Source organism: Homalodisca vitripennis, chromosome X, assembly GCF_021130785.1.
Source record: "Homalodisca vitripennis isolate AUS2020 chromosome X, UT_GWSS_2.1, whole genome shotgun sequence".
NCBI lineage: Eukaryota > Metazoa > Arthropoda > Insecta > Hemiptera > Cicadellidae > Homalodisca > Homalodisca vitripennis.
The window spans coordinates 75,008,848-75,030,570 of NC_060215.1; the positions used below are offsets into that span (position 1 = coordinate 75,008,848).

Below are 21,723 nucleotides of genomic sequence, written 5' to 3' on the forward strand. Positions count from 1 at the left end.
GTTTAGTCACCTTGTCAACCTCACGGATTGTTTTTATGTCTTACCACTTTTCACAGTGGGCAACAATATCAGTCCTGACAAGGTGTACAACCTAGTGGGGCTGAGTCCAGCAAACGAGTACCGCCTACGCATAACCGCTCACAACTCCGCCGGCTCCACTACGACGTCCTATAGCTTTGTCACATTGAATAGTCTCGGAGGTAAGTTGATTTTTTTCCATACCCGTATAACAACGTATCAAAAATAATTTCCAAAATTAACACTATTTTTAAATACGCTATGAAGCAGCAAGTTCTTAAAGTTACTGTCAAAAACTACTTATGCTATTATATAATTAAGTGAATTTTGAATAACTTATTACGAAATACATGTATTTATGTACGGTATTACTTGCATTATATTACTTAAATTTAATAATAGTATAATTATTGTTAGCAAATAATATTTTATATCCATGTTACATGTTTTAGTGACTGTGGTACCTAGTCAGGTGGTTAACTTTCGGTGACCAACGACAACCTCTTCACAAGGATATCAAAGTTGTTACGCTTTCAATATTCTCAAGCATCACTCTGGTCTTCAGCCTTCTAGCTCTTTGTTTCTGCATGAGAAGAAGTAAGTACAAACTTAACTATAGATATATATATATATATATATATATATATATATATATATATATATATATATATCTTAGATCTTGTATGCATATTATGGTTAATTATATAAATTATTTGTGTTATGTGTTTCAAATTTGTCCACTGTTATAATTACGTTTGAAATACGCTATGCTAGTTATATCAATCGTAACTCGGTTATATTACCAGTAACCTATACACTTTGTAATTAATACAATCCATTCATCGATATTCACAGTTATTATCAACTTTAAATTTACACTAAAACATAAAACAATAAAAAAACAATAATTGTGTTATGGAATCTAACCTTCATGTTAACAGGTCTTGTGAACACAAGATTATAACACCGTATTTAACCATTTAATCTTCTTATTACCTATTCCTTTATTCGATGAGAAGAAGCTCCCTCCCGATAAAAGAATACATTAAAACATTGTAATTTCCAATTTTATAAATAAATCTTGAATTTAAGATATCTTCGCAAACTTGGATAAACTCGAATTTTGGCTGCTAAAGCTTAATGTAAGTTTGTTAACACGTTGACTGCTGCAGACATATTAAGGTGCAGAGCCAGATTAGACCAGCTAAGTAACTGAACCAGATTAAGAGCAGCCGGACTCACTCAGTATACACCAGCAGGGAAGGTGTTAATATACAGTTCTTAATATAACCAGCAACAGGATTATTCTAAGATTTTTTTTAATAAATCATGGGAGTTAACACTGACCTGGTGGGTGTGTTCCAGAAGACTTGGTGCAGAGGCCCGGAGGTCGCACGCTCGAAGATGTCCAGGGGACTGCCACTCAGGACAATAAGCACAACTTAGCCCGCAGAGAGCAGTATTACGCCACTGTACGCAAACTGCCGCCTTCCCCTGCACACCTTGAGTGTATTCCAGGTTAGCTTATATCTTGTAGTCTACTGGCTTACATATACATTGTTTAATTTTTCCATTACTAAAACTCGGAGCACACTGGGATTCATGCACACCTCAAGAGAAATTTATGGATAATATTACAAACTATGGCAAACTTTATTTGAAATCATTGTAATACCTTTTCACTTATATTGACGCCTAATAGAGCTACAACCACTGTTACATTTATCAGACAATACAACTAAATAAAACTCAAAATTAGGCTTTTTTTCTTTTCTTGTGGTAACTTTTTACATCGTACTAAGAAGAACGTGTAAAAATATATACGTTATTCACGGCATTAGAAAATAATTACATTATGAGATTTAATTGTCTTTTTATCCATAAATTGAAATAAGTTGTAAAAGTAACAGTTACGATATATAAAATATATATTAGTATAAACATTAAATTTACTTATTTATATTCTAAAACTCAATTATTGTGTATAAAAGTTTTGCGTGAAATAAAACGTAAAGGTTTTCAAAAAGTCATGTTATTATAACTCGAAGTCCATAATAAGTTTGCTATCTCGGAACATCTCAGAGAGTTGCTTGCGACTATTCAGGAAAACATCACATGAAGCTTAGAAAGTGTCATCTTTACTCTTCGCGAGATGTGATATAAACTAACACTGCCGTCCAGACTAGCATCTGTAAATATCTGCTTTGACATAATATTGTACTAACAAATCGGTGTTTGTAAATATATGAAAAATGATGGGGGAATATTCCACAGCAAAAGAACAAATACTTTAATACAGAGATAGCGAAACTATACTTCCACTTATCATTTCCTAATTTATATATTTGAGTACAACGTAACAATTACAAACTATTTGGGGTGTAGCATTACTCGCAGAATTTACTCGAAGCTGTTTTTTTTTTCGTTTGAGATGATCTTATATTGAAAATCTTAAAACCACAATTTTTGTCTGTTACGTAAACATCTAAGTACAATATACATACATGAAACGGATTTTTTGTCAGTCCACATACAAGCAGACTAAGATACCATTCAAAACCAGATTTTGATATTTATATATCACGAATTATTTACGAAATTTACTCCCGAACTTTAGCCCTATTTTGGTGTTATAGGCCTTTACCCGCTTGTCAAATATTAATTGAACGTTTTGGATTATGTGTGACTGTAAAATAATACGTAAATACTTAGTTTATTTACTTAGTTATTTTACTTAGTTAGTTGTAACAGCTAAACTATACGTTGATACTTAGAGAATGATTACTTTTGTACTGGATAATAATTTATTTTGTAAATACGGGATACTTTATGTTCTTTATATTTTAAAGGTGCTATTATAAATAGTGTACTAATAAAAAACACACACATATATAGTAGGTGACTTAAATAAGTTTATATATAAAATAGGTTTCCTTTTCGTTTACAACTTTTAAAGTTCTTTACCTACACACTCTTAACATTTATTTATTTATACCGATAAAAATTCAATGTGCCGAATAACCTTTAACTGATTACTAATAACCCTATTTAATGACAAAATTCAAATAACTTATGCTGGTGACAAGTGATGATATAAAAATTATTCGTAATATTACAAATAAACTATAGTAAAATATTTCAAGAAAACGCTCGATAATTAGGGTACTTTCCAATAAAGTTTCAATGAAAAACATCGCTGTCATTTGTGTATAATAATAAAAGAACACAAGCGGCAGCGATATTATGTAAAGTTATGTTGACGTCGTTGCCGTTGGTAGAAAAGAATTCCCATTGTGAGTATATGTGGGGAGCTAGTTATAAACATCATTTTTTGTGGGATTGAGTATGTAGCAGTATCTAAACCCACATGCAAGTGGAAGAAGGTTAGTTTTTTCAATTTTAATATCTAGTTGTAAGGCTGGTTCTACATAGTCATATAGTGTTTTTGCAAGCAATACAGACCAACACTGAGGAAGGTATCTCCATAAAATCTTAGTTAAGCACACTAACATGATCGACGTGAATCGACGTTGCTTTGACGAGAGCTTTGCTTAAAACTTCACAGTTTAACTATTATATTTTTGGCAGCACATAAATAAGTGTACTCAGTTACTTGTTTTTATATAAGATGTAGTTAATTCTGGTACATCTGTCAGTGTGAGTTACTTTGCCATTGCATATAATGAGTGTCATATAGGATTCTAGAGTATTTGATAATCTCCTGTAACAGAATTTGACAATGTTTTCATAAGTGGAAGAGAGGTAACGTGACCTATGCGTGTGAGCCAGAGCAATGAGCTTTTATCAATCTTTATGTGCTTCCCTTTAAATTTTGTTTTTGAGAGTACTCCGAGATATTGGCGTTTATATTAAGACCTAGCAAGTCAATTCCTTGGTTGTTTACACATTTTTCTTTCGTTTCTATGTTAAGGTGACACTTAGATCCTCTGGACTGGATCGAAGCAGTGCCTTCCTTTTAATTTGACTAAGTAAAGCATTACGAGTATATGTCTTGTCTTGTCGTAAAAGTGAAAGCTTCCAATTCATCTTCAAAGAATGCGTGTTTCTTCCCTAGATATGACGATATAGGTAATGGTATTGCATCCCCATTGGGGATTACAAGCAATTCGTTTACGCTGGAATAAATAACCTTTAAATAAAAGAAAAAGTGACAAATTAATCCAAAAAGTACCTATTGTAGAAAATTTTACCTTATTTGATAGTAGTTGCCACTAGACTTACTCATGTGATACTTTACACAACATGGTCGCTATGTGTTTATCATAAACTGTTTGTTTGGCACTTAAAGAAGTACGATATGGTCTTTAACGAGGTTACAGCCTTTGATCGTTAAAATACAGGTAGCTTACCACCTATATCTTACCGCTTGGGAGATTCCTTTGTTATATGTATTGAATGCTACGAAAGTGGCCCATATCAAGATCGTGAATGATTAAGGGTGGCATTGTTATTCAAGTACCAGCTGTATATCAATAGTATATTTTCCTTATCATGCATAAACTCTTGGCGTGGAAAGTATTCATCTCAAACGGTGTCATTCCTGCGTGCATTCTCGTCCAAAAAGCTTCCGAAGTACTCTTGGCGCATCCGTCCCGTAGAAGACATACAAGTATTTTCTACAAACATCTCCTGAATGGAGTGTTACGTACTACGTTTTGTAAATAACGGTAACTGAAATGTCCGTGGTACCATTTATGTATTTATCAACTTTATTATTTCTCAAAATAATAGTTAGTCAGAGTGAAGAACTATTTACCTATTGGCACTATAGCAGCAAGAAGCTCAACTGCATGATCAAATACATGAAAAACTGTCCAAATAGAAGACAAGGTTTTAATTATATGTAATTGAATAATCAAACTGTAAACACTGTATGAAACATTATTACACGTCAATAAATCCAGTGGTTCATTTACAGTGGGTTAATTGCTATACTTGTTCTGATACTATATTTTTTAGGCAGTACCCCTTAGCAGTTTCCATTACAAACGATTTTCCCCTGAGGTTGAGACCTGATATTAATTCGTTAGCAGTTTAGGACGGCCCATGCAATTTAAGAGGAAATATAATTTTGGAATAATTTCCTAATATCCTCATGAAACATATTTCTAAATTAGTATAGACTTGCAAGGAGTTCATAATGAAATCAATAAATTTTGTAAAAAATTAAAATGGCGGTTGTTCAGAAAGGTCGTTTATAGATTTCGTTATTTTGATTTTCATGTCACGAGTTCCACGATGCCTTTGGGATATATAAACAATAAGATAAGATCGATTGCAGATATGGTGATCATTCCATCCCTATTCATTCATGGAAAATTATAATTTACTTTGATTTATTTAAATATTTAAAGAAAAAACTATTAGAATAATTTATTTTCTTTAAAAAAATAGAAAAACGGTCATAATAATAATAAATAATAAAGGAATAATGGTTATAATAATGGTCAGTAGGGGGGAGCGCCTATCCATCTACTTACCTAGTTGATGACGCAGTGTAGCCCCTAGCCGGGGGCCGTACCCACGGCGTTATCGCGAGATAACCAAATCAAGCAACATCGAGCGTGGCTGCTGTTTGGATGGGTGACCGCTGAGCGATCCTGACCTTGCAAGAAGTCCGCCTGCCCGCCTATTGGTGGTGGTTTTAAACTCACCTTTAAGCCGTTGGTCCCCAGGTTGTGTTAGAGAGGGCTTCTTAGCCTTAACTTCACCTGGTAAAATAAGAAATTACTTTGCTTTACCTTGTATCCGTAAAAAATATATGTAATGCCAGCTGAACAAAGATTTTTTTTTTCATTGGCATTTTGAATTTTATGGCCTTCAATAAATTATTTCGCAACCATTTAAATCCATTTGATAAAATTTCATAAATTTAAAATATGATATCTCTTAATAATAATTGCTTTAATTGTTATACTAGTATAATCATAAATTAAACGGATTTTTTTGTTATAATTTATAATATCCGATAAGTATTAAAAATACATTCATATAAAATGTTCTACAAATACGCATTAGCTTTGTTTCTAATTATAGAAACAACTTGAACAAACTACGTTTAAATATTATAACTTATACTATATTACTTATAAGTTACATAATATACACAGTAAAGAGCTACTTGTGGGGCATTAAAACTAAAATTTTGTAATCTATGGTTCTAACTGACATACGAAAAACATACGAGAACGACATGATGTATTAAATTTACACTGCAGTAATATATTTTATACTTTAAAATGATAGGACAATCTTATATTTTTATTAATGCCAAAACTCATGTAATATGATTATACCTTCAAAGCGAAATATTCGATAATTCTAGAACAATCTATAAACCACTCGTACTATTATATTAAAAGTTGTATGATTATTTTACAGTAAATGAACAGTGCATGATATTATAAAAATTCGTAATGTACAACAAAAAAGGTGAATATTTACTTTTTTAATGTGTTAACTGAGCCTGTTATGGTAAGATTATTTATTATCCCACTTTATAGATATTGCAATTGGTTATGTATTTCACATACTATGTTAAGTCTATCAAGGTGTTTAGTGAAAATTGATAATATAAAAGAATTTAGCTCTAGAATTTTCCTGGATTGGTTATCAAACGCCACTATTTTACACATTGATATTACTAATAAATATTAAACAGAGTGATAAAACTAATGTTTAGTTTTTTTAACACAATATACAAGACTAAAGACATATATTTCTACGCCTATATTATTGTAAAACATTCTTTAGAAAGATTGATTAATAATGTGTTAATTTGTTATACTATATTAGCAGTAACTAATTTCTAACCTAACTAAAGACTAATAGAGTTACATTTATAGAATGAATCATAAATCACATTCACAGTAAATAACTGACATAAACTAATTATATCTTTAGAATATTCGGAAGACATACGACCTTACGCTACGTTCCATGTTTCCTCTGCAGGGGACGACACGAAGCTTCAAACCTTCGCATACCGAGAAAGTCAACTCTCGCCTAGCAGAAAAGTAAGTTCAGATTGCTTCTAGACAAATTGGTGTACCCTTTTGTTACTGTTTGTTGTGAAATACATCTCTAGTGGAATTAGATAAACTTGAGTCTTTTACAGCATGAGTTACAGTATTAATCTTCTAAATCTTGCTATGTTCATTGTACCACAAATATTACTCCATAATTTATTATTTTATAACGTAGAACTGATGTAAATATAAATTATATTATAGGCAGTGCAAAGGTTGAGACATGTACTCTACAAAATTAATATAATCACATATACATTCTAGTAATAGATCACGAAAGTACTTCTAAAACTACTTTAAAATATTGCGTAAACTTATTGGGAGTAAATGTATTCATTTCCTAAAATCTCATTAACTTGGAACAAGTTGTAATTAACTTAGTCACTCAAAGTCTCTCGAGTTGCGCTTCTTGAAATTTCTCAAAACAAGTTATTTCACTACTTGAAGCCATAAAACTCTCTCTATTCAGAGATGTAAGTTTTGTCTTCTAGTTTGTTACGTTGTTTTGGATTACAACTCAAATAATTAGTGTTTTTGCAACAATTTTTGTTGCAAATATACATTAGTTTTCGATAATAGAGAAAGATAACTCATCATACATTTATTGTTATGATGGAAGTATTTCATAGCACAAATAAACTTTGATGCTTTTTCTATTTAACAGTGTTTCATCAATAATAGGTTTATAAAATATTGTGTTATAATTTGTTATACCTATAAAAAATAACTTTCTATTACTGGATTATTTATATTACGTAGAATTAACAACTATTACATTCCCATGAAGACTGACGGTCTACTTGAATACTTTCCGATTACAACAATAGTAAAGCAAAAACGAAGTGATTTTCTTAATACAAGTTGTGTAGAGTTTTGGAAAATTAGACATTTTAAAGATTGAAGCATAAGCATTAGGCAACAGTAGGCCGAAGGGTTTTCTGGATGAAAGACTTTTATCTAAAAAATGAAAATTTATTAGAGCAGTCCACACTAAAATATTCCAATGACATTTGCGGCAGTGTTGCCGAATCGCAGCTGATCACCAGCTGTTTCCGCAATGACGTGGCTACAATCATTACTGTATGCATGATTTACATGTTGTTTTCAAAACAGATGAAATAAACAAACGTACTTTATTTGTTTACAGTAAAAACTGAGGTTTGCTTATTGCAATGGATGAGGAGACTGATTAGTAACGTGTGTCCAAAACAAATGTTGGACGCGGCGTGCAAAGGGAAGAGTCAGACTTATCATTCACATTCCGACAACGTTGCCGTGGGGTGCTCTTATAATTAATATAACATATTAATTATTATCAGTAACAAAAGCTCTGGTTTGTGTAATATTTTAATGTGGACTAATGGACCCATGTTGCTCCGCAGTGTTACTCGATACCCAACACTGCGTTAGTAATTGTTTTAACTCTTCAAAGGAAAAAATAGAATATGAGAAGTAAAATACTTAGTAAAGAAATCAGTTCTCGTATTTTTAATGTCACATGAAAAATCAAATATCATCAAAAAAATTCTAATTAGTTGACATGTCGTTCCAACCTCGCTCACAAAAAGAACTATCTAATTTCACAATATTTCCTTCCAAAACACATTGGATTTTTGAGCCGACCTTGAGGTTTAATTTCTGCTTTAAGCGATTTCTCGCGTGACTGGGCCATATACAACGGACCATGACTGAACACTGGTTCAGGTGGACCAAATACTCCAATTCGGTCGTTTTTTTTGTCCCTGTGCCTTGTTGATTGCCATGCAGAATGCCACTTTGTTAGGGAATTGTCTTCGCTTTAATAAAAGTGGAACAGAAGTTTCAGATGGTGATAAGTCAATACAAGGTAATATTACCCGTTGGCCAACCTCTGTACCACTAATAATTTCCAAATCCAAACAGTTAAAAAAAATTTTTTTACAATTAATCTTATGTCGTTTAATATCTTTTCATTAAATTGAAGTTTCTCAACAGCATTAAAACTGCACGTTCCTTCAAAGTCAACTCATGGGGTGGTAAGACAGTAGACGTTTTAAGGCTGTTTAAGAATTCAGTTGGACTTTGTAGCAGCAGTTCACTCTCATCTTCACTTAAAGTATTTACACTCATGGTTCTGGATGAACCTGGAAGGAAATCTAAAACCCTTTTATTGATCTCATCGCAGTGCTCATTATGAGGTTTCAGATTTTCATGGCTTGATATGTATGAAGCTTCAAGAGAGAATGATGAATTTTTGCTAAATATTTCACTGATAATATCTGAGTCTGAAATCAAGGACTAAGGCAACTCTACTAAACCGTCATCATTGCTAGGGTATTGACCATTACCAAATTCGAGCAGGAAGTTAGCAAATTGACATTCATCAGAGTTAGCCCTCATATTTTTGGTGAATTTGAAAAGATTGAAAAGAGACCATAGAGTTGAAAGTTTAATTGGGTTCTATATTTTAGCAGCTATAGATGCGTGAGGTACTGGTAATATGTTTCCGGCACATATATTCTCCTAAGATGATGATTTTCCCACATCGTTATTTATTATATTTTTCAATTGTCGATTAATACAGATTAAGGAATGCTTGTTGGCTACAGGTGCCTCGTCCCAGATGATTAAATTTGCAGAACGAATAATGGCGGCTTCTTTACTATTAACTTTTAAACTGGATACATAATATTCATGTAAATTTAATGGTAATTTGAATCGGGTGTGAACTGTACGGCCAATGTGGAAGTAAGATATAAACAACTCCACTCTATGCTAAAGATATATCTTGCATGCCTAAATTGACACAATTCTGGATTAAACATATATACATAAAAGTTTTTCCCGTACCGGTTGGCCCATCTATAAAATATGCCCTGCAAACACTTGCAGGATTGTGTGTTGTGAATTGAGTTGAGAACTTAATATTCAACAAATCGTTGTTCTTCATTCGCTTATGCCATCATTTATTTGCATTAGTTCATCAACTCGAGTCTCCTCTATAGTTTCATCCATAGCTTGAGGTGAATTGTCAATAATAGGTAAATAAAAGGATGACACAGACCAACCATGTACTTTTAGCGTTTCTGAAATGTTTTACAAAGCTAATTGATAGGCTACCTCGGTAAAAGATTAGGAAATCTTAAGACATTGCCTCTCTGAACAGATTCCATGAATTGAAGGCATTTGATGGACTGTGGAATGTACATATCTAGGCAAATAACTGTCTAAGCTGATATGAAAATTTGAAAGGAAGAAGCCTCTTCTAAAGCACGCTGCGATTCTACATCATCCAATATCAATCCTCGAGCACCTGCTTTAAAAGTAGGGTTTGTCACATTTTTAAAGGTCCTGATATCTCCAAAACTTGTACCCCTGCTACATGAAGCAATACTATGTATAGCTTGTACCGCTCTGAATCAGAAGGTGAGCCAATATAAATTTGGCCTATTGTTTTTTTATAAGGTTTATTTTTATGCTATTGGTTCTTACTCCATACGTAGTGGACTGGCGTTCCATGATAAATGTAAGAACTTCTTGTATTAGGATTGCTGAACAACTTGAACCATGCCAACAACTGCGTATTACGTAACTCTGGTTGGATTAATGCTGCCTCGGGATCATCAGTTTTGAAGTAAACATTTTTAGAACTATGCAAATTAACTTGGAACTTAACAGTATGCTATTGATCATGCATGATCATGCCATATGCAAACATTCTCCAAGTAGCTTCACTTAGTTCAACATATCGAGCGTTTAAGAATACATTAATTTCATTATGACTGAGCATATCATTTTCAGCAGCTACTTCTATATTACAGTAATCATCACCTTTATAAACATGATTGTGGATATACTTGATAGAGCGAACACTCGAACAGATTATCACATTGATATGAGCGCGGAAATATATAAAGAGGAATGGATTATAGTACAATTAACTGATTAGTAACATCAACAAACTCTCCATTAATGTGTTTAGTTATGGTCTGCCATTACCTCTTATAAAGTAGATAGCCATTTACACATTCTTTTACTTCCAAAGATGAAGAGATTTTGGAAAATCTCATTGAAGTAAATCTAATACAAATCTAAATTAATTTGTAGAAGAAATAGAAATGTCTTTTTATTACAACCTTGTGACTTCCATCAAGTATATAACCAAGAAATTGAAAGTTTATGTATATTTCTACACAAAATTTAATTTGTTCTTTTGTATGTACTTCCGTGTATCTCCTTCAATACAGCAGTAACAGTCCACAAAAAGTTGCAGAGTAAGTTTCCCAGCATTTATTACTGGATTGAAGTCACCTGCAGGACCATTTTCTTTGACTGCAATTCTATATAAAACGTATTCTTGCATAGTAACAATCTTTCGTATTTTAGTTTGACGCACACCTTGCACTGGCATATCTATGTGCCAAACAGTTTCCACATGGCCAAATCAAAGAGTAGCACATAGGATCAGAATGCATACTATCATAATCTATCTTTTATAAATCACCTGTTCTTTCATAAACAGTTATATGTCTATGAGAAAGAGGTGGTCCATCAGCTGTTTCAAACACTGCAGCAATTTCAGGAGTAGTAGGATCATTATAACGCCTTTGATCTGCAGATGGTTCATAGTAGAATCACATAAAAAAACATTTCTGATGTATGGTTTAAGCAGTGGTCTAAGCAGATTACTCCAGTTGGCAATTGTCTGTTTGGCCCAAACTTTGTTAGCATCATGTTACTATCTCATTTCATTAGCTTTGGTAAAATCAATAAAATATAACTGATCATATGAAGAACTTTGGGAATAATAAGGATATAATGGAGAACTTCGGTGATAAGCCATGCTATAAATTCTAAAGAACAAAGGAACATAGCTGAATTTTATACAATTTACTTTCATAACTATTAGAACATTTTCCTCAGTTGCCAGACAGTTTTGCCACTTCCAACCCATGGCCAGACATCTCTAAATTTTGACCAGACATATACTGTAAAGCTATATATGTGCGAGTGGGAGGTAGTATACACAAGAGTAGGTGCGAGTGAAATATTTGTTTGTATCTCTAATAATATTTTGCTACTAAATTTTTTACAAACTGTCTGACAACTGGTGAAACTGTTCTAATAGTTACCAAAGTAACTTCTATATAATTCAAATTTTGTTCTATAACGTAGGTTTATTTGTAAGTTAATAAATGACATTTGATAGTGTCTGGGAAAGGATTGCCACGATGTTAAGTGTCTGGCAAAGGATGACGTGATTTTTAATATAATTCTGATTAAAATATTAAAAAATATTTAATACACCTTTGCTACCGCTTACCTTCTGAAGCCACCTTGATTCAAACTATATAGTACCTCATAAATCCTATCTGTATTGGGAGCGTGTGCTGAGAGATTCTCAGTGTATATAAGATAACGCAGTTCACGATCTCTTAATATAATAAACTTAATTTATATCTGCAATATTAGAAAGAGTGGTAAGGATATGAATCCTTTGATCACCCCGTGCATGTCCTCCAGATATTCCGTGTGTTTATTACACAAATTATCATCGTGATCTCAGAGCCGACACTGATATTGTCTGTAGCTGTAGCACATATTACCAGTACCATCGACCTCCTTATTCTGTCTGATAAAATCCTAGATATTTTTGTTTGGTTTACTTTTGTTTAGGATATGCCACATAGTGTTACACACAGGTATAATTATTGATACTATCCCAGTGTTATAAAAATCGATAAATCTGTAGATTAACTTATTGAAAAGTGAATGTGAAAGAAACGCATGAAAAGAAAACATTACTTTACAAATTATGCCGTAATATTTATTCTTCACATTTACATTTACCAGCTTTAGAAGGCAGATGAGCACTATAGCAATAAATACTGTATAAATATTATAAACACGCTTCTTGTATTTTGTATGACGTATAAAGAGGTGGTAACCTAATACCCGTATTTTTTCTTAGGAAATGTTGGGTTAGGTAGATTTTACCAGCAACAATCATGGCTGAATTAGGATATTAAATCAGAATACCATATACTTTATATAGTATTGTGTAATTTATTTGTCAAAGATCTAAAGATTTTTTAATTGCACTCTAAGAAATTAAATGCAATGTGGAGAATGGTTTAGAGAAGGGAATTATTGTAAACAGCCAGTATTAAAATAATTGATTTAGTGTTTAGACTTATTTGTATAATTACGTTAAGTATATTTTACATCACCACCATGTTAATATTTTCAAGAGAGTTATTTGGTAATCCAAGGCAAAGACCACAATTATTAAATTTTATATCTTGGTTTTGTTGAATTCATACTACGTTATTTAATCAATGTTTTCCAATGTTCTCATTTTGATATAGTCCACCACCAGAGTCGGTGAGGACTATTGCAGGGTCAAAAAGGCTCGGTCGAGGTCGAGTGAGGACTACGACAGCTACGGCTCAGAGTCCGACACGGAACCTGGAACCTCGAGTAGAACCGAGTCTTCGAACCAGCTGGACGAGCGAGGAGGGTTCCAGAGCCACGGCCACGGTCACGGGCACCACCGCAAGCACGGCTCAGGCCAGAGTGCGGCAGCGGCCGTATCCACCCACGAGCCCGTGTTCCCGGACTGGGCTCAGTCACAGTCCCCCAACCATGCGCGATCCCAGTACCAGAGACGCTATTACCACCCTCATCAACTTAAGTAAACAGGAGACTGAACTGTACGCTTAGTATATCGTTTAAGTAAGTGCAGTAGATTTTATTGATCTCTTATAAATTATTATTGGTACGCCAATAACAAATTCAAAGTTGGTGATCAAATTATCGTCTTATAGTACGACATGAAGCATATTCAATTCAGACTGCAATATAGTTTTGGTGCAAAAACCCGACTTTTTGAGAGAAAGAATATCACTTAAATGTTGACTTCCTGCAATTGCGTGTAGTAGCGCGGTTCAGTTACAACACTTTGTCTCAATGTCGAGTGGAATTAACGTTCTTTGAATTTATGTTATTTATTTATATTATTAAAAATTAGTACATTTATACAATTTATCACATATTGAAACGTTGAATCCGCTCATTCATAACTAATCTGAAAGTAGCTTTACATCATGATCAATAAAAATCTACTGTATTCGTATTGATAACTGGTTTGATTCTCTGTTTTTCGCTTTGAGAATTATCGCACCTTGTCTAAGCAGGTGCGTAAAAAAACAACCACTATATTATAAAAATGTGATACTATGAAAAATATGATTTAGTTCATTTGTTACGTAATTATAAACTCATCAAATAACTAATATTTCGAAAGCAAAATTTGGAATTCTTAGAATACCCTTTATATATAAAACTTTGCTATGGTACGTTGAGAATGAAATGCTTTTCCATTAAAAACGCTATGATTGCTAAAATTATTTTATTTGTGATACCAAATATTTATATCTTGTTTTAATTATTTAAAATATGTATATCTAAGTGAATACGAATAAAGTTAAATTTAGAATAGGAATTGCAAAATGAGGGTCCCATTACGTGGCTTCCAACATCAAATACAAGCCTAAGTCATTTCTCAACAGCTACAACCTCCCATGCGTATGGAAGTGACACCAGACACCAGAATATCTATTTAAGACTTAAATATACATAGCAGCCTGAGGCTCCTACGAAGCAATGCCCTGACAAAATGTGATCTAAATTACAAGTTACTTCACGTTAAAAAATGTATAATGTTCTTAACGGCGTTTTGGTTTATTTTCAATCAATTGGCAGATAAATGAACACTGTTTCCGATGCTACATTGCCCACACCCAAATAAATACCCCTGAGTATGAAAAAGAAAAAATTTTGAACTCCGTGAACTATATAATATAGCTTATATCATGTAGTTTCAATTCCTTAGCTCTGTGGAGATAAGCTGTTTCAAACACGATTTGACAGGTCTGGAAATTCCAAGGCTATTCTGTGTACAAGTATTCCAACAAATTCAAACAGCAATAACAAAGTTTGGTTTCTGTTTCAAGAAGGCGTCTGCAAAATGTAAAACAACATATATCTTGTAAAACATCTGGTGACCTATCTTATTAAATCCTAGCTCCTTCTAAAATAATGAAATACATTAAATTCGTGTGAAAACATCTAGGTTCGGTCCGATTTGGTTTTTTCTGATATCACCAAGGAATCAAAGACTGAATTCCTTAGTAATTTCGTGGGTTACCGTTGGGGATTCTTGATTTTATGAGGAAGAGCCATTTAGATGTTATTAACAAAATTCAAAACAGAAACTGTCAGCCTTACAACTCAATATCCAATAGCGGGCGAGTATCTACAATATACAATATTAGTCGGCGGTTGATCGTCTTAACTTGTTATGGCAGATTAAACCACATCTATAACTAATGAGTACTAGAGAAAAGTTAACACTTCGTAGACAAATCTCTTGTACTGCTTTTCTTAGACTGGAACAGAATTAGGGAAGTGAAGTATTAACATAGCGTTGAACACAGCTTTTGAGTTACTGACAACTGTACTGTCAGTAGTAGTTGCAGTTGCGGGACAAAGGAAGGGTCAGAATTGATCTGCATATTTCCATAAGTTTATCGGTTATACTTTGGGCCTCGTGTAACACTTCTAGGCATGTTTCGTCCTACATCCTTAATATAATACGTTGCAGTTTTACTTATTCCTCAGACTAACATAAACATTTTTGTTATTAATTATTATCTTCTTATAAGTGTAATAATCTACATTTAATTTGGCTGTGTCCTTATAGAATATGTTGTTTAATTAAAACGCAAAACAGAGAATAAAACAATGTACTAAATTTTGAGTGTAATTAGGCTATTATATTGTGTAAGATTAAGATTTGATACATGGCAGACATATTTCACTAACTAAAGTTTGTATGTATGTAGATAGGTTGTATATACATTATAAGGTGTACATGTCACACTAAGTTCTCCTTTCATCTGGATTATTGTTGTATTTGTAAATGAATGGGCATTTTGTGAATAATTGCATGCAACCATTATTCTTTGCTACGGTTAAACTCAATATATTTTACAGAACAAATTCGCTTCTACATTGTCATTTTTTCTTTGCAAGACACGTAGAACTCTTTGAATTTTCCATGTGTATTTTTGGATGTTTCCACACTGACCAATTAGAATCTAGTGAACAGCACAAGTAAGCAACGTGAGAAAACACTTTGATGTGAATAAGTCGTGATAGATTGCCAAGTGAATATTTAATATCCATTAACCTTTCTAAATTAAGTGATTAAGTGTTCTATACATGAGTTTCAATCTTTTCATCTACTCTGTATGAAATCGCATTTCGGATTCTATTAATTTTCATTAAAAATTCTCAAATTTAAATTTCGGATATTATGTTATGTTGCAAAAGGTTGAGAATATTTTTATGGCACCAAGATTAAAATCATTTTACATTCAAAAATTTTAACTATCCTAACTTATAGTTGGATTCACCAAAAGTTCTATAGTTGATATATACAATAAAGTGATATTTTTTACTATCAACAACAATGAGCATACCTTTTTCGAATGTAGTAATGTTTCACTTGAAACACCTCACCTCCCTCTTCTTGGGAATTAAAGGAAAAGCATATTCAGTATAACATGTTTAGATCCAACAATAGTATAATCTGTAACTATTATGTTTAATATATTAGTGTTCAAAATAGTTTATACATACAGAGTATATATAACAAAATAAAAGAGTGTATATACATATATATATATATATATATATATATATATATATATACATATGATTTTTACAAGTTTTGCCGTTTATCCATACATCCGCGACATTTAAAGTGTTAAAATATAAATTTAAATGTGCACTCCATCTAAAAAGTAAATGATAAAAGAGATGTTCAATTACAAATTTCATTCACTTCTAAATTTCTATTTAAATAAGTTCATTTTATTATTTTGATCCCACAATGGTATTGAAAATCGCCAATTACGAATAAAATAAATAATTCCAATATTTAATGTATTTAATATAATATTTAATTAGTTTCTATATTTTTTTATCCTTTTTAAATTTTTGTTATACTGTATATGTTTTATACATGTAAGGTTTTTAGATGCCAAAAGCAGTGACCCTTTTCTTCCTCACACCTAATCTTACTCAGTATTTGTGTCTTTAAGAATGATTTGCCATGATCGGGCATTACAGATGGTCATGAAAGAGCTTTTTAATACATTACATGTGTTGCGTATGAACTTATACGTGCACTTAGCTTTTCTACAATTTATAATATTTTATAATGCTTGAATAATGTCTTTAGAAAAAACTAGCCTACGGATATAAAAAATGGTGCTATTTGTAGGAATGTTTTACTATTATTTACACAGTACGTAGATTTTCAGGTTTAAAGTCTCAGTTGTCAAGAAGTTTGACTGCTGTAAAATAATTAATAACAGTATCAAAATAAAGCTATAAGGGATGACTTTGAGTTTAAATCTATACATTGATTTTTAATTATTTTTAAAACGCTAAATAATTTCAAATAACATTTTAATAAACAAACAAATATTTTTTTGTTTAAAAATCTAGATTTCCCGTTTTCTCTGTCATTGCTAACTAGAGTTGTGGATGAATGTTACATTGAATTATGCTGTGATTTCATGTAGTCATGATCCCATGTTATGTTATATCTTTACATTAAACATTTTCATTTTCTAATTGGACTCAACTAAATAAGAATACGTTTGAAACAATCCCTCTAAAAATTACCTGCAGGAATAAGTGACAAATTTAACACCATGATATAATTACCTACACTTCAAACTACGTGCAGTCATAACTTTTATTTTGGTTCTTACAATAAACCATACAATTTTAGGTTTGGCTTAAGTATCCGTTGCTTTCAAACAAGTAAAACCATTTCCTTCCTTGATTGTTCCGTGTTACTGAGAAATAAGTTTCTTGTAATTTAATTTGTAAGAAGTCATAAAAATATCCATAATATCGCTTTGATTACCATGGATGCAGTACTATTTTTCTGCATTATGGAGCTTTGGAAGGTATCAGTATGGGTGTTCTGTTCTCAAGAATCCCTATATCTTTTAGCATACTGACAAACAGTACGAAATGACTTTTCAGTTGCTTAAGAACATAACGTAAACCTTGTTTTAAAAACCAATTTAGCTAAGCCTTTCAGAAATTTTTTGTTTCGTTACCGTTGGACTGGAATAAGTTTATGACTTGACCTGTCAACAAGACAAAACCGAAAGTATTTTGGCCTTTAATACAATATGCTGAAAACTAACCCATCTAATAAAATGAGGAAACCTTTATATGAGCGTTATATTATAGGGTTAGATGAACCACAATGCATTGAACTAACAGAGAATTTGGGATATTTTAGGTTTATTTAGGCAACAAGCGTTTTATTTAAGACATACTGTGTACTGAAAGTTTTACATTTATTTTTAAACGTGATAGAAGTTGTTTAAATTTTTGTCTAAGTACATATTAAACATGAATAACTGGTTTAAGAATTACACTGCCCAATCTATGTAAGATAAAAATACTTATAGTAACCGTTAATCTGGATTCGCATACTAAAAGTCTTTAAAAAAATAATCCAATAATCTCTACATAGAAATATTCAGAAGAATTTAATATATTTGTAAATTTCGTTTCTATAATTGCTTATTCAACTTCGTTAGTACAAATAGGTACGTGGAAGTGATACTATATTTCTAATGTTTATTCAGTTTTAACCAAAAGATTATAACACCTTATTTGAGTAAACACTTAAACACAGTTATTGTGAGTAAATCGCATATTCCATTCTTATTTAATATTTTAAATTAATTATAATATGATGTTGCGATCTAATAGATGGATATTCCTTAAAACATTTTGACCTTAGGTTATGTTTTACCTAAAAAGAGGAGCAACGGATAATTAAAATTCCCTCTTTTTAAAATTCAATATCCTTAAGTAATGTAACGAAAACCTGGTAAAGACTGAACACAAATTTTTTAATTTGTTTTAATAGTACCACTTTTAAACACATATTACGGTTTAAATTAGCTAGTCTGGTCTGTAAGAGAAAGAAAAACAGGTAACAAGGTTAAAATCTTCACACAAAGTTTACTAATGTTTAATTATAGACTTCGAGTGTATTTCTTTTGAAGTTATATTTTAAATGTTCCTTTTAGGTTTTCTTTCATTTTAATACATGCAATGGTTGTATAAGATGTACTATAGTATAATGTTTGAACCTTACACAAAAATATCTATGAATTTATTTTATCAATTCTTTCTTAATGGAATTATTTGCTTATTACAAATTTAGAATGACTTGAGTGTTTATAATAGATTATCCGGTCCAATAAGGCTGAAATCTAACATAGGTGTATTGCTGTTATTGGAAGTTAAGTTTTATAGTGCAAATGATTTGTAAGCTTTGTTTTTTTTCATATACAAGTAATATATAAATGTTCCAGTCATACATGTTTCCTTGCTCATTAAGTTTGCTCACGAATAAGGGAACACGTACTTTACAAACTAGCGTTTATATATATGTTTTGTTATTACTTTGTAATTTTGTAAATATATGTCAAGTGTATGGGTGTTGGATAAAACTAAACTGCTGTGGCTATTTGGCAAGAGTGATGTACAGTTGAGGGGAATGTCAAGATTGTATATAAGGAGAGTTTAATAACGCAAGGGTAGTATATTGGGCAATTTCAAATTTAATACAAATATATATATACATATATTGTATGTTAAAAGTTCATGTTTGAAGTTAATGAAATACGTTTATTCATTGAAATATATACACGTCACATTAATTTTATGAAACTTATTGATATTTAAAAATGTAAAATAGTTTAACAAATGTTTGTTGCAAGACCAAAAGTTTCCAATGCAAAATGGATGTATGTGTGTTAAATAATGATTATATGCCTTTTACGTTTATGTACATTATGCATTTATGCGCATAATACAATGTTTGTTGAATATAGGTTTATGTATTACAAAGTATAATACACATTGTTGAATCCCTATTTTTATAATATATTAGCTAAATTTAAGAATTGTCTTACACAAAAACACCACACAAATATTTAGGCTAAATATAACGTATTTATGGATTTTGGTGTGGTATTACGTTGCCAAATATGTAATTACGCATTCAATAATTTCCAGAATTCTTGTACAGAGTACTTATGATTGATTTGATTAGTTCTCTAAACTAAATCTGATGAAAATATGTCTAATAGAAGGTGTAAGTATAAATTACAAGAAACACGTCTATCACATGTTTTTCTCAAGTGTTCCCACCATGGATTCTATAATACTGAACGAATATAATGGTTATTTTAAAAAGTGTTTAAAAATAATATAAGAACTTTTGACATTATCATTAATGGGAGAAAAACTCTGTAAGTCAACACATAAACTGTAACACAGTTTATTCCATCGGTGAATTTTACCGTTATCAAAGTATTATCTCATAACAAGCATATGGAAAATATTAAATTTAGAGTAAGTCAGACTGCACTGAAGTTTTGAAGAATAAAACTTATTCCATTGGCATACTACTTTTACCCTCAAATCTTAAATAACGGGAACGATAAAGTTATTGTTCACTCAGATCTTGTCATTAGCAAACGCTACATTTTATTTATATAACTTATTAAATTTTACATATAACTTCATCCAAGCTAGTTATATAAACAATGTCTAAAACCTATGTTTATACGAAACAATTTTCTCTGAGGTTGCTATGTAAATGTGAACAAAGTGGACATTTTCAGTATGAGAGAAAACCCGTTATTTTGAAGATTTTTAAGACTGATTTTGAATTATAGATGGACAAATGACGTGATGTTGCCACAACATTTTAAAATCTATTTGGTAACCAAACACACCCCGTACTGAAGTGGTGAACTGAACATTGTATAGTGCCACTTGATATCGCATAGATTTCTATCTGACAACATGCATCGGTACTCACGAGGTATTTGGCATACCATATGAACGCAAGTGGCATGCAACTCGTAACCTCAATGCCTCAACCAGGCATTATACTTTGACCAGCAGAGCTGCAATACATTGTCAGTAAAATAAATTTAAAAACATTATTTTATTTACTTCAATTAGTTTATAATTTCACGGAAAATTTTTAATTCATGCTGGGCACTAAGGAAACACCTTATACAAGACCAACTGTAAAGTATATTTATTATAGTTTACGTAATTATAAAAAAAGTAAATTACAAGAATTTACCTGACTAAAGTCAAAGAGGAAAGAATTCAACAATTGTCAAAGTTGTGTGTCTTAGAACAGTTCAGCAAAGAGTTCAGTTTGGTTTGTAATCGCTTTAAGCGAATACCGATGTTAAAGAATTTATCTGTAAATTAAAATGATATTTTAAATATAAAATTTGTGTCACCTGTATGTATGTTGACTTTATTTTCCTCAATCCTACAATCCATTAAATATTTATCAACAGAAGCCTTTGTTTTATTTTTAACTTTTAACTGGACATAAAATAACGTAACCGGAATAAAATTATATTTTTATGGTAAAGTAGTACACTTTGGTACAATTTTAGAGACAAAAACCTTCAATTATAATACACACTATACCGTACGTATGAAGTATGAGGAATATATCCACATATCTACAATC

The 21,723-nt window shown here is 31.7% G+C and overlaps 2 protein-coding genes across 2 annotated transcripts in view; both read left to right on the top strand.

The window, feature by feature from the left end:
• The window catches only part of LOC124369216 (Down syndrome cell adhesion molecule-like protein Dscam2), a 39,063-nt gene extending 38,454 nt beyond the window's left edge, over positions 1–609 (top strand). The window contains exons 15-16 of the mRNA XM_046827058.1: positions 57–200; positions 471–609. Coding sequence (XP_046683014.1) covers positions 57–200; positions 471–508 — 182 coding nt within the window. The 3' untranslated portion in view covers positions 509–609. The remainder of the gene's footprint in view (positions 1–56; positions 201–470) is intronic.
• LOC124369217 (Down syndrome cell adhesion molecule-like protein Dscam2) lies at positions 527–21,489 on the top strand. Its single transcript, XM_046827059.1, has 4 exons — positions 527–615; positions 1,384–1,536; positions 6,943–7,055; positions 13,415–21,489. Exons 1-4 carry the CDS (start codon positions 606–608, stop codon positions 13,742–13,744), a joined length of 606 nt encoding a protein of 201 aa, XP_046683015.1. The 5' UTR covers positions 527–605; the 3' UTR covers positions 13,745–21,489.
• The last annotated feature ends 234 nt before the right edge of the window (positions 21,490–21,723 follow it).